Source organism: Narcine bancroftii, chromosome 10 (assembly GCF_036971445.1).
Source record: "Narcine bancroftii isolate sNarBan1 chromosome 10, sNarBan1.hap1, whole genome shotgun sequence".
Taxonomy (NCBI): domain Eukaryota; kingdom Metazoa; phylum Chordata; class Chondrichthyes; order Torpediniformes; family Narcinidae; genus Narcine; species Narcine bancroftii.
Genome location: NC_091478.1, coordinates 61,868,730 through 61,882,958, shown reverse-complemented (window position 1 = coordinate 61,882,958; position 14,229 = coordinate 61,868,730). Strand labels below are relative to the sequence as shown.

Here is a 14,229-nt window from a genome sequence, read left to right as displayed (position 1 = left end):
CTCCCCATCACCTCAAATGGACATTTTGAGAATTTGACATTTTCCCGCGGTAAACAGTTCTGATCACCCACCCTATCCACGCCTAAGGTGAGTGGAATAAAAGTTTAGGGGAGATGTCAGAGTCAAGATTTAAAAAAAAACGCAAAGTTGGTGCTTGGAATGCATTGTTGGGGATAGTGGTGAAGGCTGGTACAACAGAGACCTTTAAAAGATTCTTCCAAGGTTATTACCCCTGTAGCTCTTCTTAAATTTGGACTGGCTGCACAAGCTGAAGCCCCATTTCAGCTCCATTCATGCCATTGGTCAAGAGGCCATTTCCACTCGTATTTCTGAGCTCCTCTCCAAGAGGTATCACATCTCTGGCTCGCGATAGGCCAGACTACGGGATTCACATTCTTGGCTGCAGGGAACAGAATCTACCCACAGATTATTCTGTGCCCCATTGCTACCACACACCTTCAGGCAACTTCAAAGTTCGAGCTACTGGGATCATGATCTGCGAGGGTGCCAATGTCAAGGAAGGGTTCAGGTGTTGGCGGCTTCCTGAACCTGAAGCTGGAGTTGCGGCTGGAGGCGGTGAGGCTGTGGGAGTGCAGGAGGCCAAACTGTCTCTGAAGGGATTCTCTTTTGCTTCCCATCAGTGGTCCTTTATGGTAACTCAAAGTTAAAGTTTGTGAATTATGCACATGACAATAAAGAAATCTTGAACCTTGATTAAGGGTCAAGAATCCTGAGCAACTTCCATCATGTGGCCACGTTGGAGTCAGGTCATTAGTGGATTTACCATCAAGCTCTATTGCATTTAGTTCTGAAAGAACAAGGTTGTTGTCCCACAACTGCAATGTACAGATACAATGAAAGTCTGACTTGCTGCAGCTTCCAAAAAAAACACCAATATTTGAAGTGTCATTAAGGCACAAGGAGAAAAAAGACAAAGAAAATAAATATGTATTCACAGTATTTTGGTGGTGATGTTTCAGGCGATGGATTTGGGCTGCCTCAAACTCCATCCATGGTTAAATCAATTGTATTGATGGCAGCCCTAATGCAGTGAGCTGGATCTAGGCGTGGTTGGGTCTTCCCGCCCAGGACGGAGATGATTGCGGCTTGCTGTTTTTTTCCCCACATTCCCTTATAATACTAGAGATCATTCGGCCCCCCATCAGGTTACGTAGAGCAATCACCGAACCGTCCTGAAATGTATACTTCCAACGTTCCCATCAACTCAACTACATACTAGGGGAAATTCGCTGTGGCTAGTTAATCTACCAAGTCATGTCTGCAATATGGGGGGGGGGGGGGGGGCGAAAGGGGAACACAGGGAGAATGTGCAAACTCCACGCCGACAGCACCCAAGGAGATCTCTGAACTGGGTGGCAGTAGCTCCACGAGTTGCCCCAATGTGCTGCCCCTGGATTCTGCTGGAAGACAGTTACAGGTTAACTCAGAGGGAGGGTGATGCCAGCGACAAGGTGCAGTTTGATCAACCAAATGCAAAAGGCCAGCTTCGTGTATAATGGGTGCATCCAGAATCACTGCAGTGTCCCAGGATCCTAGCTTAGGATCATTAACCATCGTCATCCAGTTAAAAGGTTTGGTTGGAAAAACCACACATCTTATTCTGGCACATGGTCATGGAGCAGCCAACTAAACACATCCAGTCACATCTCAATCCTCCCTCCCCATAGAAGCTGCCCATCCCCTGAAACAGTCTTGGGGAGTAAGCTTGCCCAAATCCAGACAACCCCATGTGGGTTTCCCTGCCACCCTAGGTAGATTTTAGGTTTATTGTCAGAGTACATACGTGACATCACATACAACCCTGAGATTCTTTTTCCTGTGGATGGGGCAGAATTACTACTTATTAGTAGTGCAAAAAATCCTGTACTCGATGTACACATGTAAACAAATAAAGAAATGTAAACTGACTGTGCAAGAGAGAGAAAAAATATCAATAAAGTGCAAAGTAAGAGGCCTTTAAACGAGACCCTGATTGAGTTTGTTGTTGAGGAGTCTGATGGTGGAGGGGTAGCAGCTGTTCCTGAAGACGGTGGTGTGGGTCTTGTGACCCTGATACCTCTTTCCTGATGGCAAAAGTGAGAACAGAGCGTGTGTTGGGGGGGGGGGGGGTTTGGATCTTTAACGATTGCTGCAGCGTTCCCTGTAGATGTTTTTGATAGTGGGGAGGGTTTTGCCTGTAGGGTCCTGGGCTGCGTCCAATACTTTTTATAGGGCTTTTCTCTCAAGGGTATTGGTGTTCCTATACCAGACTGTGATGCACCTGGTCAGCATGCTTTCCACATTTCTGTAGAAATTTGCCAGGGTTTCTGGTGTCATACCAAAGCTCCGCAAACTCTGAGGAAGTAGAGGCGCTTTCTTCACAGTGACATCAGTGTGCTGAGTCCAGGAAGGATTCCCCTAGAGAGTGACTCCCAAGAACTTAAATTTTATGTTCACCCTCTCCACCTCTGATCCCCCAATGATCACTGGATCGTACATGTCTGGCTTTCACTTCCTGGTCAACAATCAGCTCCTTGGTTTTGGTGACATTAAGTGGGAGATTGTTGCTGGTGCCTCATTCAATCTCCCTCCTTCATGCTGACTTATCACCTTCATACAATCCAGTATTGTGGTATCATCGGCAAATTTGTAGATGTTGTGGCCGTATTGAGCCACACACAGTTAAGGTGTAAAGTGAGTAGAGCAGGGGGCTAAGAACACAACCCTGGGGTGCTCCGGTACTAGTGGTGAAGTTCTTACCAATCCTCACTGATTGTGGTCTGGAGGTGATCCAATTACACAGTAGGGTGTTGAATCCCAGGTCACAAGTTTCTTTTCCAGTCACTGGGAGGACCCCCCAAATGATTGTTGTTCTAATGACTGCAAAATCCAGGGTACAGAGGCTTCCCTTTGCCCAGATAGGACCCTCCAGGAAACCCCCAACCTGAGGAAAATTCACTGATTTGTGCTGATCTTGCATAGAACAGTCTGTATTCTGAAGGAAGTGCCTGATACAGGACGGTTGGTATGAAGTGGAAGCATCTGCTCTCAGGTCCCAATGAGATAGCGAAAGCCAGAGCCAAACTCAGGCACGCCATTTAAACTCGCCTCAAGCCTGCCACCAGAAACCAGACCTGTTGTGCACTGCACTGATCACATTCCATTGACATACTATGAAGAACTTTCATTCATGCATCATCTTCTTGGACTTCAGTTGGTCTGTAGCATTAGGCAGCCAATCTCTCTGTGGCATTTAAGTGCCAGCCAATGTGCATGCGCACTGGCCACATGCAGAAAGAACTGTTTTGCATCTCAGAATGGCTTTCCCCTAACTTCCACCCACCCCCTCCCCCCCAACTATCTCACACACACAGTCCAGATTCATGGCAGAAGTCAGTAAGTTAATGGCTCTCTTTTTTTCAGGTACCTCACTGGCCCACATCTAGGTCTCACTCTGCAAATTAACCCAGCTGTGTCCCAGGAGCACAATTCGACAGCGTGATCAGCAGTCGATGCCACATTCCAGAGCATGCAAAAATTTGGGCTGATTGAGTGCTCTTCCACACGTAAGAGATGGAAAGTAAGATTTCTGAAAAGTGGAGGAACATGGTCCTCTTTTAAATTTTGACAGCAGTAACTGGAGATTAAAAAGTGAGTGAGAGCGAAGAATTTCAAGGACACAGCATTGGATTCTCAACAAGATTAAAATCAAAACCAAGCAGATAGCAATTCTAACAACGACAATCAACCTCCTGTTGGCACCCAAGGTGGCGGTTAATGGTGACAATGCTTCCCCCATTTTCAAGGAATCCACAATACATCTGGGGTAGATTGCAGGTTTATGCTTGATGCAGACCAGTTTTAGATCACCGCACACACCCTCTTTTAGTCTCAGTTAGGCTGAATCTCTGGGACACAAGGATCAGAGAGGGAAGGGATCAGAAGGGAGTGAAATAAAAGGGAATTAATTGGGATAGCCCTGGAAGGGTACAGGGAAAATACTAAATTAATGGAACTAGTTATGAGATAAACATGCTCAAACCTTAGAACTTGAACCATCCATGAAACAGCTTCCACTATCTACAATTAAATGTAGACAATACTGCCCCTTATGATGGCTCTCTCATTCAGTACGATCACAGCCAACCTTTTACATGAACTAATGTCACTCTCTAATACCTCAATATCCAAAAATCAAACTGCAGACACATTCTCTTCTCCCATCAGGGGAAAGGAAGCTTAAAAGTGTGAAAACGCACTCACAGAACAGGTTTTAAGATAGCTTCTTCCCCAAGAATTTCAAAGGAAAGAAGGTAAAATAGAAGGACAAAGTTTAGATAAAGCCCTTTTTGAAGAACAAATGAGGTCATTAAAAGAATGGCTATCATTAGAATTTAGATTAATCAACAGAAAAATGAAAAGAGCTGAAGACATTTCATGACTGAAATGGGGAAAAAGAGTAGAAAATGTGGAGGAACGAGAAGCTGCTGTAGAAATGGAGATAAATGATTTAAGAGGGAAGTTGGAAGAGAGCAAAAAACATTAAAGAGACAAGATTTATTGTCACAAAAAATTGACATATTGGAAAACTTCTTTCTTCTTTGGCATGGCTTCGTGGACGAAGATTTATGGAGGGGGTAAATGTCCACGTCAGCTGCAGGCTCGTTGGTGGCTGACAAGTCCGATGCGGGACAGGCAGACACGGTTGCAGCGGTTGCAGGGGAAAATTGGTTGGTTGGGGTTGGGTTTTTCCTCCTTTGCCTTTTGTCAGTGAGGTGGGCTCTGCGGTCTTCTTCAAAGGAGGTTGCTGCCCGCCAAACTGTGAGGCGCCAAGATGCACGGTTTGAGGCGGTATCAGCCCACTGGCGGTGGTCAATGTGGCAGGCACCAAGAGATTTCTTTAGGCAGTCCTTGTACCTTTTCTTTGGTGCACCTCTGTCACGGTGGCCAGTGGAGAGCTCGCCATATAACACGATCTTGGGAAGGCGATGGTCCTCCATTCTGGAGACGTCACCCACCCAGCGCAGCTGGATCTTCAGCAGCGTGGACTCGATGCTGTCGACCTCTGCCATCTCGAGTACTTCGACGTTAGGGATGAAAGCGCTCCAATGAATGTTGAGGATGGAGTGGAGACAACGCTGGTGGAAGCGTTCTAGGAGCCGTAGGTGATACCAGTAGAGGACCCATGATTCGGAGCCGAACAGGAGTGTGGGTATGACAACGGCTCTGTATACGCTTATCTTTGTGAGGTTTTTCAGTTGGTTGTTTTTCCAGTCTCTTTTGTGTAGTCTTCCAAAGGCGCTATTTGCCTTGGCGAGTCTGTTGTCTATCTCGTTGTCGATCCTTGCATCTAATGAAATGGTGCAGCCGAGATAGGTAAACTGGTTGACCGTTTTGAGTTTTGTGTGCCCGATGGAGATGTGGGGGGGGGGGCTGGTAGTCATGGTGGGGAGCTAGCTGATGGAGGACCTCAGTTTTCTTCAGGCTGACTTCCAGGCCAAACATTTTGGCAGTTTCCGCAAAACAGGACGTCAAGCGCTGAAGAGCTGGCTCTGAATGGGCAACTAAAGCGGCATCGTCTGCAAAGAGTAGTTCACGGACAAGTTTCTCTTGTGTCTTGGTGTGAGCTTGCAGGCGCCTCAGATTGAAGAGACTGCCACCCGTGCGGTACCGGATGTAAACAGCGTCTTCATTGTTGAGGTCTTTCATGGCTTGGTTCAGCATCATGCTGAAGAAGATTGAAAAGAGGGTTGGTGCGAGAACACAGCCTTGCTTCACGCCATTGTTAATGGAGAAGGGTTCAGAGAGCTCATTGCTGTATCTGACCCGACCTTGTTAGTTTTCGTGCAGTTGGATAATCATGTTGAGGAACTTTGGGGGGCATCCGATGCGCTCTAGTATTTGCCAAAGCCCTTTCCTGCTCACGGTGTCAAAGGCTTTGGTGAGGTCAACAAAGGTGATGTAGAGTCCTTTGTTTTGTTCTCTGCACTTTTCTTAGCGCTGTCTGAGGGCAAAGACCATGTCAGTAGTTCCTCTGTTTGCGCGAAAGCCGCACTGTGATACTGGGAGAATATTCTCGGCGACACTAGGTATTATTCTATTTAGGAGAATCCTAGCGAAGATTTTGCCTGCAATGGAAAGCAGCGTGATTCCCCTGTAGTTTGAGCAGTCTGATTTCTCGCCTTTGTTTTTGTACAGGGTGATGATGGTGGCATCACGAAGGTCCTGAGGCAGTTTTCCTTGGTCCCAACAAAGCTTGAAAAACTCATGCAGTTTGACATGCAGAGTTTTGCCGCCAGCCTTCCAGACCTCTGGGTGGGGTACTACAGCTTGCGAAACAACATAAAAATAGTGGGCCTGAAAGAAGGGTCAGATATGAAAGAATTTATAAAAGGATGGATCCTGAAGGTGTTGGGAATGACAGATTCACATGAAGAACGAAATCGAAAGGGCGCATAGAGCACTAGTACTGAAACCGCCACCACATCAAACATCGAGATCCATACTGGTAAAATTTCTAAGATATACGACGAGAGAACATACTGGAGCAGGCAAGAAAGAAGGTTAGAGAAGACAATAAGCCGTTGGAATACAATGGACAAAAAATATTTTTTTACCCAGACACAAGCTTCGAACTTTGAAAGGAGAGGAAGGAATTCAACACAGCCAAAACAATCTTATGGAAGGAAGGTTATAACTTTATATTAAGACATCCAGCAGTACTCCAAGTATTTATTCCTGGGGAACGGAATAGACTGTTTTTGGACCCAAAGAAAGCTCAAGAATTTGCTGAACATTTGTAGGACAGAAGAGAGAAGTGACAAGAAGACTGGCAAGAAAATATACAAAAATATGTAAAAATATAAAGATAATGTATATATAAAGATGGATAAGGGAAAGTAGGGGGAAAAAAAGCTTTGCTATATATATAGGAAAATAGGGTTCTCTGGGGGGGCTGGGAGAATAATGGTCACTGTGAAATTGGTTGACGCTTGCGAGTAAGTTCTCAAACCAAATGGAAAGGGGAGTTGTGGTTGCCGTCAAGGAACAAGGGGAAATCCAAGGAGGGGAAGTTCATTGGGGGTTAAAGGGTTATTGATTGTGGGGATTGTTGTGGTATTTCATTTAAGTGCGTTGTCATATATTGAGATTAAAAAGGAAAAAAAGAACAGTAATGGAATAAAAGGGGATGGAGGTGAAGAGATGGAAAAGTGAAAATACAGATATAAAATGGGCACTTTGGACTATTTGACTATAAACATTAATGGAATATATAACCAAGTTTAAGTGTATCCCATTGGAAAAAAAAACCATATAATTTAAAAGACAAAGTTACAATGTTTGAAAAAACCTGAGAAGCATATATGGAACATAACAGAAAGAGCAGGCCTCAGACCACCACCACCTTAAATGATAAGATAAACACGATCAGATTTAATGTGTATAAGTAGATGATGTGTCTTTTTTTGTTTGAATTCCTTTTGTATAAAGATATTGTTTTATTGTATTTTATATGTTTAATATTTACTGTTTTTGGAGAGGGATGGGAAGGGAGTGATGGGGAAAAAAAGAGAAAATGTTACTGTGAATATTTAAAGAGATGCATCTGTAAATATATTGGATGAAATGGTTCATAGTGCGATAAATAAAGAATTACAAAAAAAATAGGTTCTTCCCTGCAGCCATCAGTGTCCCGAATAAACTTCATGACAGTGGTCACATGCTTGGTATTAATTGATCTTTCTTTTCATTGCAATCCTACATTCTGTAAATTATGCTCTTTACACAGCTGTATGAATGCAGAGTAGCCTGATCGCAGAACCCTTCTCACAAAAAAAAATTCCACGCTGAGGCTGGAATATGAGATCACAGGATGGCCCAAAGCCATCCTTCTTTTATTAAAAAAAAATCTACACGGCATAGATAAAAATTGAATATGGGGGAAAAAAATTAAAGTACTGTACAATTCACTGCAATTAACACCAGGACAAAACAAGAGCTATGATGGGATTGGCAAGGGTGCACATGCATTTGCAGTCTGATACAAAACAGTAAAGTACAATGGACAACCAAATCTTTAAAAAATGTTCATAAAAAAACAGGAGTTATTTTAAAAAAAATTACAATTCAATAAGCTGAGGAACATAATGTTTGCAAACACATGACAATGAAGTTCCAATATTTCAAACATTAAATCACATTAATTCCTCAACTAGACACTATTAGAACAAGAAAAATAATATAGAAATTCTTCCTTTGCAAAGCCAGCCTACAATGGAATGACCATCTGTTGTCATAATGTACAATATAAACATCTGATTTCTCTAAAGTGCTATGTTGAGATGAATTTAAGTTTACAAAAGGCTTTGTGTAAATTGTCCAAAACTGGCATGTTATGATTTTCTCAAATATCAACCCCCCCAACACACAAAAAGTATAAAAATAATTTTTATTTTTGAGAACCAAAAACAAGTGTAATTTTACATCCCGTCATAGCATTCAATATGATCCATTACATTCTGAATGGAGAACTATTCAAATAAACCAAACACACTGAGCAAAGCAGTGGGAAGACTGTGTGAACTCACCCAGAGTCTGGCAGTGAATTCAAGTGTGTGATGTGGGCAGCAGGCAACACTGGGAAGATTTCTGGGGTTGGGGATGAAAAGCTAGGCAAACTGTCCTTTAACTCCTGTGAAGCCAACAAGCGAGAGCCATTTTTTAAAACAGTTAGACGTACAGCACACTAACAGGCCCTTTTGGCCCATGAGCTGTGACGCCCCTCTGGTATGTTTTTGAACGGTGGGACCCAGGGAGAATGTACAAACTCATCACAGACAGCGCCAGGTTTGAACCCTGGTCACTGTTGCTGAACTAACCGTGCCACCTATTCCCCCCTTTCTAGGGGGTTGCTGTGCTATCTGAGACTAAGGGACAAGGGAAATTTGTTGCCGCAAATTTACTAGAGAACCTTTCACCAAAATGGGAGGGCGTGGTTTGGCAAGGCACATGGCAATAATGCTGCACTATTTCAAATATGAGGAACCCAATGCCAGCCACACCAAGTATGTCTCTGCAACGAGCCAGCTTCACTCTGATGCAGTTACTCAGGCAAGTGGAATCCAGCTTCTTACCAAATGATCTTCAATGCCCCCCCTTTCAAAAAGATGCTGGAAGACCTGAGAAAGGATGTGGATTAAAAAAAAATGTTGGTCTCACACAATTAGCAGATTGCTAGCCTGTTTTTATTTCTCCTTTTGGGGGTGGGGGGGGGGGGAGTGGGGGGAAGAGGGCAGAGATGTGCGAACTTCAAGGATTTTGATTCAAAATGCTGACTGCCCACTTCTAGCCACAGATGCTGCCTGATCACTGTTCCTCCAGCAAATCACTTTTTGTTCCTTAATATTTCAACTTTAAATATTATTTTCTGATAAAAGCATTGGAATAAATTCCACAGAGGAAGAATAATAAAAATACATTAATGGGTACACTTGTACATGCTTCAATTACTCCTGGAAATTTGGATCTGGATCTGGCTTCTCTTCCTAAGGATGGCATGCTTGCAAAGTGCAAGACTCACCAGACTGATTCTGGGAAGAGGGGCACATCATACAAAGAAGGATTAAGCAGAGGATTCCTTAGAGAATGAGAAATGATCACATTGAGACACATTTATACTGTGAAGCAGGGCAGAGACAAGGTTCCAATTTCTGGGGCTGTTTAGAACCAAGGATGACAATCACAAAATAAGGGGTTGGACATTTAGCACGGAGGGTGGTGAATCTTTGGAATACGCTTCGTGTTTGGAAACTGAGAAAAGGCCATTTCTGGAGGGAAGACGCCAGCAGGATTCATAAAGTTCAAAGATTAATTAGTGGCAAATGGAAGTGAAAGGAATTAGTTCGACCATATCTTAGGTTGCAGGAAAACACTAAACTGGAGCAGGAAAGGTTGTAGCAGTGCAATATCAAAACAGCACTTTTTGAGATAAATTTATGAGAGGAGTGATTAAAGATGGAAGTGAGTTAGAACAACTGTCTTGCACCTTATTGAAGGATGCAAAGGGAGGTGTCACTCACACCTCGAGTAGATCCCAGGTCTTGGCAATGCAGCAGACTGATAAGGGGCATAAGTGTTCTCGACCTTAAAGAGAGGACCAGAGGCTATTAGAAAGGGTTTGTAGAGGGAAAGGAAGATCTAAACTATCAGGATGAGCTCTGAGCCACTGGGTGAGCTCAGACTAGCATACTCCTTCAGCTAGAGATTTAGGTGAAGGGGTTTATTGGAATGATGCAGACCCTGGAGACATTGGTCTGTTTTCCTTTCAACACCAATTCAAAAATTAGTTTTGGTTAACGAATGCAGGGAGAAACTTGCTGCCCATTGAAGGGCTTACAACAGATTGAAGGAGAGGGGCCGAGGGTCTGGGAAGGGCAAAAGCGCACATAGCTCATAGGGGTCCAGAATGCAGGAGTTGCAGTTAGATTCAATGACAGCGCTCGAAAGGAACTGGGACATCGCCAAAGGAGTATATTGTATGACTTTGGGTTTAGGGAACTTGACCAATTGGAAAAATCTAGAACATACAACAAAGGGTCAAATGCCTGCCTCTGTGGCTTGCTGACAGTATAGAGGCAGCATTCAACATGAACATTTGAGACCAATACAGCCCATTCCCACATCTCAGCTCCAGCACAGCACAAGAACCAGGCCACTGACAATGAATGGAGTTAGAATGGACAAGGGGAATGTTCTGCAAATCTATTCTTCTTTATTGATCAGAGGGGAACAAGATTTTCTTTGGAGGGAAGACAGGATTAAAAGAAATATAGATGAGAGAGGGGCAGGTGAAGGGAGGGGAAACAATGACAGGCAAGGCACAGTGCATCAAGGCAGCATCTGTCATTAGTAACTATCTGCCAATATGCTGAACATCTTTAATTTCCTTTCTCAGTTGGTTAAGAAGTTGCTTGGAATAAATAAAAGCCCAAGTTCTGAGTACAAGAAGCAAGGAGCTGCCAGACTGGGAGCAACCCCACTCACATGGGGGGTGGTGAGGTGCCCACAGGGTTGCAGGCTCGCAAAGAGGACCAAAAACATTTCACACTGACGATCACAGAGGGTCTGTGAACTTGAGTAGCTTCTGAGGAGGCAGTGATCACAATAGTGTTGATAGACTGTAACTTGTCGGGAAAGGTTTGAGCACCCATGTCTAGTCACAGCTGGGTAGCAAACATGAAACCAATTTAAAGCATCAAGCCTCCCAATAATTACATGTGGAGACCAAAAGGTTATCCAGGGCCCTCATTTTCCATCCTGAAAGTTTGGTTCCTTTGAGGCAACGATTTAATTTAGAAGTGCAGTTTTCAAGGCTCGGCTAACATCATTGCTCAATCTGTTCTTCAGTTAAACTCATCTGCACATAGATAAACAAGAACAAAATATAAATATATAAAGAATGAACACACTCACACGACCTGTATTCAAAACCAGACAGGGCAGTGATATGCAGGCAAACTGCAGGACATTTTCAATACAAGATCAGGGATGCAAATAATCCCTTTCTCCAAACCCATCCCTCTCCTTTAATCTGCCACAATATAATCATCTTGTTGTTAAGTTGCTACCTTAAGGGTAATAAAGTTGGGCTGCTCACCCATCCTCCCTTCACTGCATCCACCTCCACTTTTATAAAAAAAACAATGCTCCAGATCTCTGCATACAAATTCCCCAAGGACCAACATTCACAAGTTGCAGAAGACAACCCCAATCCGTCAATATTTTAAAAAACGATTTAAGTGTGGACTTTGGCAACTCAAATGCTGCTTTCACGTGATGCAGGACATTCTCTGCTCAATGTGCAGTTTTAGCGTGGTGACCTTATTTTGGTGACAATTCACATTTTTCACCCTCACCCCTTCCCCGCAACTGCAAATTGGATTATGGCAAGTAGGAAAATCAGAATGTGATCCTATGGGTGACCCTGTACAGGTCCAGCAGCCAAACAACTGCCCTTCTTTCAGGAGACATCCATCAGGTCAAAAGTCCTGCAGTGAACATTAAAAAGCAAAATGCCACTAGAATTTTGGGTCCTTTTTTGGAAGGGTTTTCGACTGTTTTAAAAGAGCGTCTCTGGAGTAGAATTCTCCTTTAATAGCAAATTGTGCAAGAAACCTTTCCAAAAATCATCTCAAAATGAGCTCTGTAATGGCAAGATCAACCCTTTGCACCCAAGAGCTCAATGTCACATCCCACAGGCCCAGTTGAGACAACAGCCAAATGTATAAAGGGTTGATGCACACAGAATTCTCCGGCCTTCATTCACCTATCCATTCCAGATTTGCATGTCCCGCTCAGACAGGACGAGCATGATTCTATTTATTTCCCTGATGCCTTTGGTGAGATGAAGCAGTCAGCCACAGATCACCTTTTGCACAGTTGCCAATGAAGGGGAAAGAAACAACCCAGGCATAAAAGAGAGAAACAGTGGAAAGTTTGGAGACTGGGACAGTGTCGCTTTTCAGTAAAATATTGAAATCTAAAAGATTAAAACATTCCTCAACTTTTAAAACCTGTTTTCATAAATGCCCTTCCCCCCCCACCCCACCTTGAAATGGACGGTTCCCCTTGTGTCACATGGTGAACTGCCAATGGAATGAGAGACTCAGGGCCATGATCCATTCAGTAGAGAAGACAATAAGGTGAAAACGTCTATCCACATTGACAACCTCCATCCAAGTGGAATGCCATTTAGCACTTGGCGCCTTATTGGCATCTTGCACAAACCCATATGCCCATTCCCCGGGCAGCTAAAGTGGCATCACAGCTGCCAGCTGTAACGACGATACAGATTCAGATTGTGCTTGGTCCTGGACTGAGGAAAAGTCTGAGCAACTTCTTCAAAATCCAACAAATAAAACATAACCACCAAACATTCCAGCAGTGCTCAACGACAACTTGGCCCTTTCATGATCTCTTCAGCATATTCTGATGCAATCACATCGAGTGTTCACTCACTCACTCCTGGAGATCCACAAAGAATTGCAAAAGATGTCATTTCCTCCTTCCACTAAAATGTTTTTTTTTTCCTTTTTTTTGTTTTGTTAAAAAGATGTCCTTAAAAGATTTTACACAGAGCTGCCGGGTGACCGATTCCTGAGGAAGGTCAAAGGTTGAGAATGGGTACATCGAAGAGGTCACAGACACCTTCGCTGTCATCGAGATTGAAGTAATAGTCGTGGTCTCCCGGGGGTGGAGACAACCTCAACAGAGGGGCGAAAACTGTCAAGGAAACAGAAAAAAGTCAAGTAGGTGAATTATCACTGGGCATGACAGCTGAGATTTGCCTCAAGCACAGCACTCAATGGTGCAACACCAGATCTGTTCTCTGCTCCTCATAGGGGCCCAGTTGAAGTAGCCCACCATCATCACCACCAAAAAACATTCATCTCTGCCACCAAGGAATCCCCCGCCTGTCCTTCCTCCTCCCGCCCCTCCCCTTCTTCCGCCCCTTCCCTCCCACTCTCACCTTCTGAAGACATAAGCTCATCAATCAGGTCAGAACCCATACATTCTGCAAAACAAAAGCACAGGTTTCAACAAAGATAAAATGTTATTTCACACATAGTAAGGGATTCATGCTGATCAAAGGTCATCATCCACAGGTGCCCTGCACTGCCTGGCATTAAGAAATGTATCTGACATCCAGATTAATATTTAATGACTTCCCTGATTGGGAATTCCAAGGGTTCACCACTGTTTAGGGAATTAATTTCTCCTCTCCAATCTAAATGTCATTTCTTGTGTTCTAGACCCAGTTACTGGGAACATTCTCCCTGTATCTGTTCTAATCCTATTGGGAATGTTATAGGAGATCCCCCTCCTTCTTCTGGTGTGGTGAAGGAAGGCCTTGCCGATCCAAACTCTCAAATTGCAGAAGGAAACCAAAGTGTACACACAGCTCCTGATGGACCTCATTGTAGCCACATCCAGCTGTAGCACGACATTTCAGATCCTCTGCACCAAAGACCAACAAACCATTGGCCTTTATGTCGACTTGCTGCCTCCTGAATGCTTGGCCTTCAGTGATGACTCTACCAGTACACTCGGTCCATCCGAAACATCTCCCCTTTTCTCAATCAGTCACTGTGCCTTGAAGCAAGGTGGATAACCTCACTTTCATCCACATCCACTTGCTCATCCAACCTGACTACATCACATAGGAGCCTC

At 43.9% G+C, this 14,229-nt stretch overlaps 1 protein-coding gene across 5 annotated transcripts in view; it reads right to left on the bottom strand.

Annotated features, from left to right (window-relative positions):
- Positions 1-7,859: 7,859 nt before the first annotated feature.
- e2f4 (E2F transcription factor 4) overlaps positions 7,860-14,229 on the bottom strand; it is a 39,152-nt gene continuing 32,782 nt past the window's right edge. For 2 of the 5 annotated variants that reach the window (XR_011345652.1, XR_011345654.1), the window contains exons 9-11: positions 13,529-13,573; positions 12,608-13,281; positions 7,860-11,416 (exon numbers count right to left, since the gene is read on the bottom strand). Coding sequence is in view for 2 of the 5 variants with exons in the window: in XM_069901009.1 (XP_069757110.1) it covers positions 13,166-13,281; positions 13,529-13,573 (161 nt within the window). In the remaining 3 variants the exon portion in view is untranslated. The remainder of the gene's footprint in view (positions 11,417-12,607; positions 13,282-13,528; positions 13,574-14,229) is intronic. The other 3 variants (XR_011345653.1, XM_069901009.1, XM_069901010.1) reach the window with 3 other exon arrangements.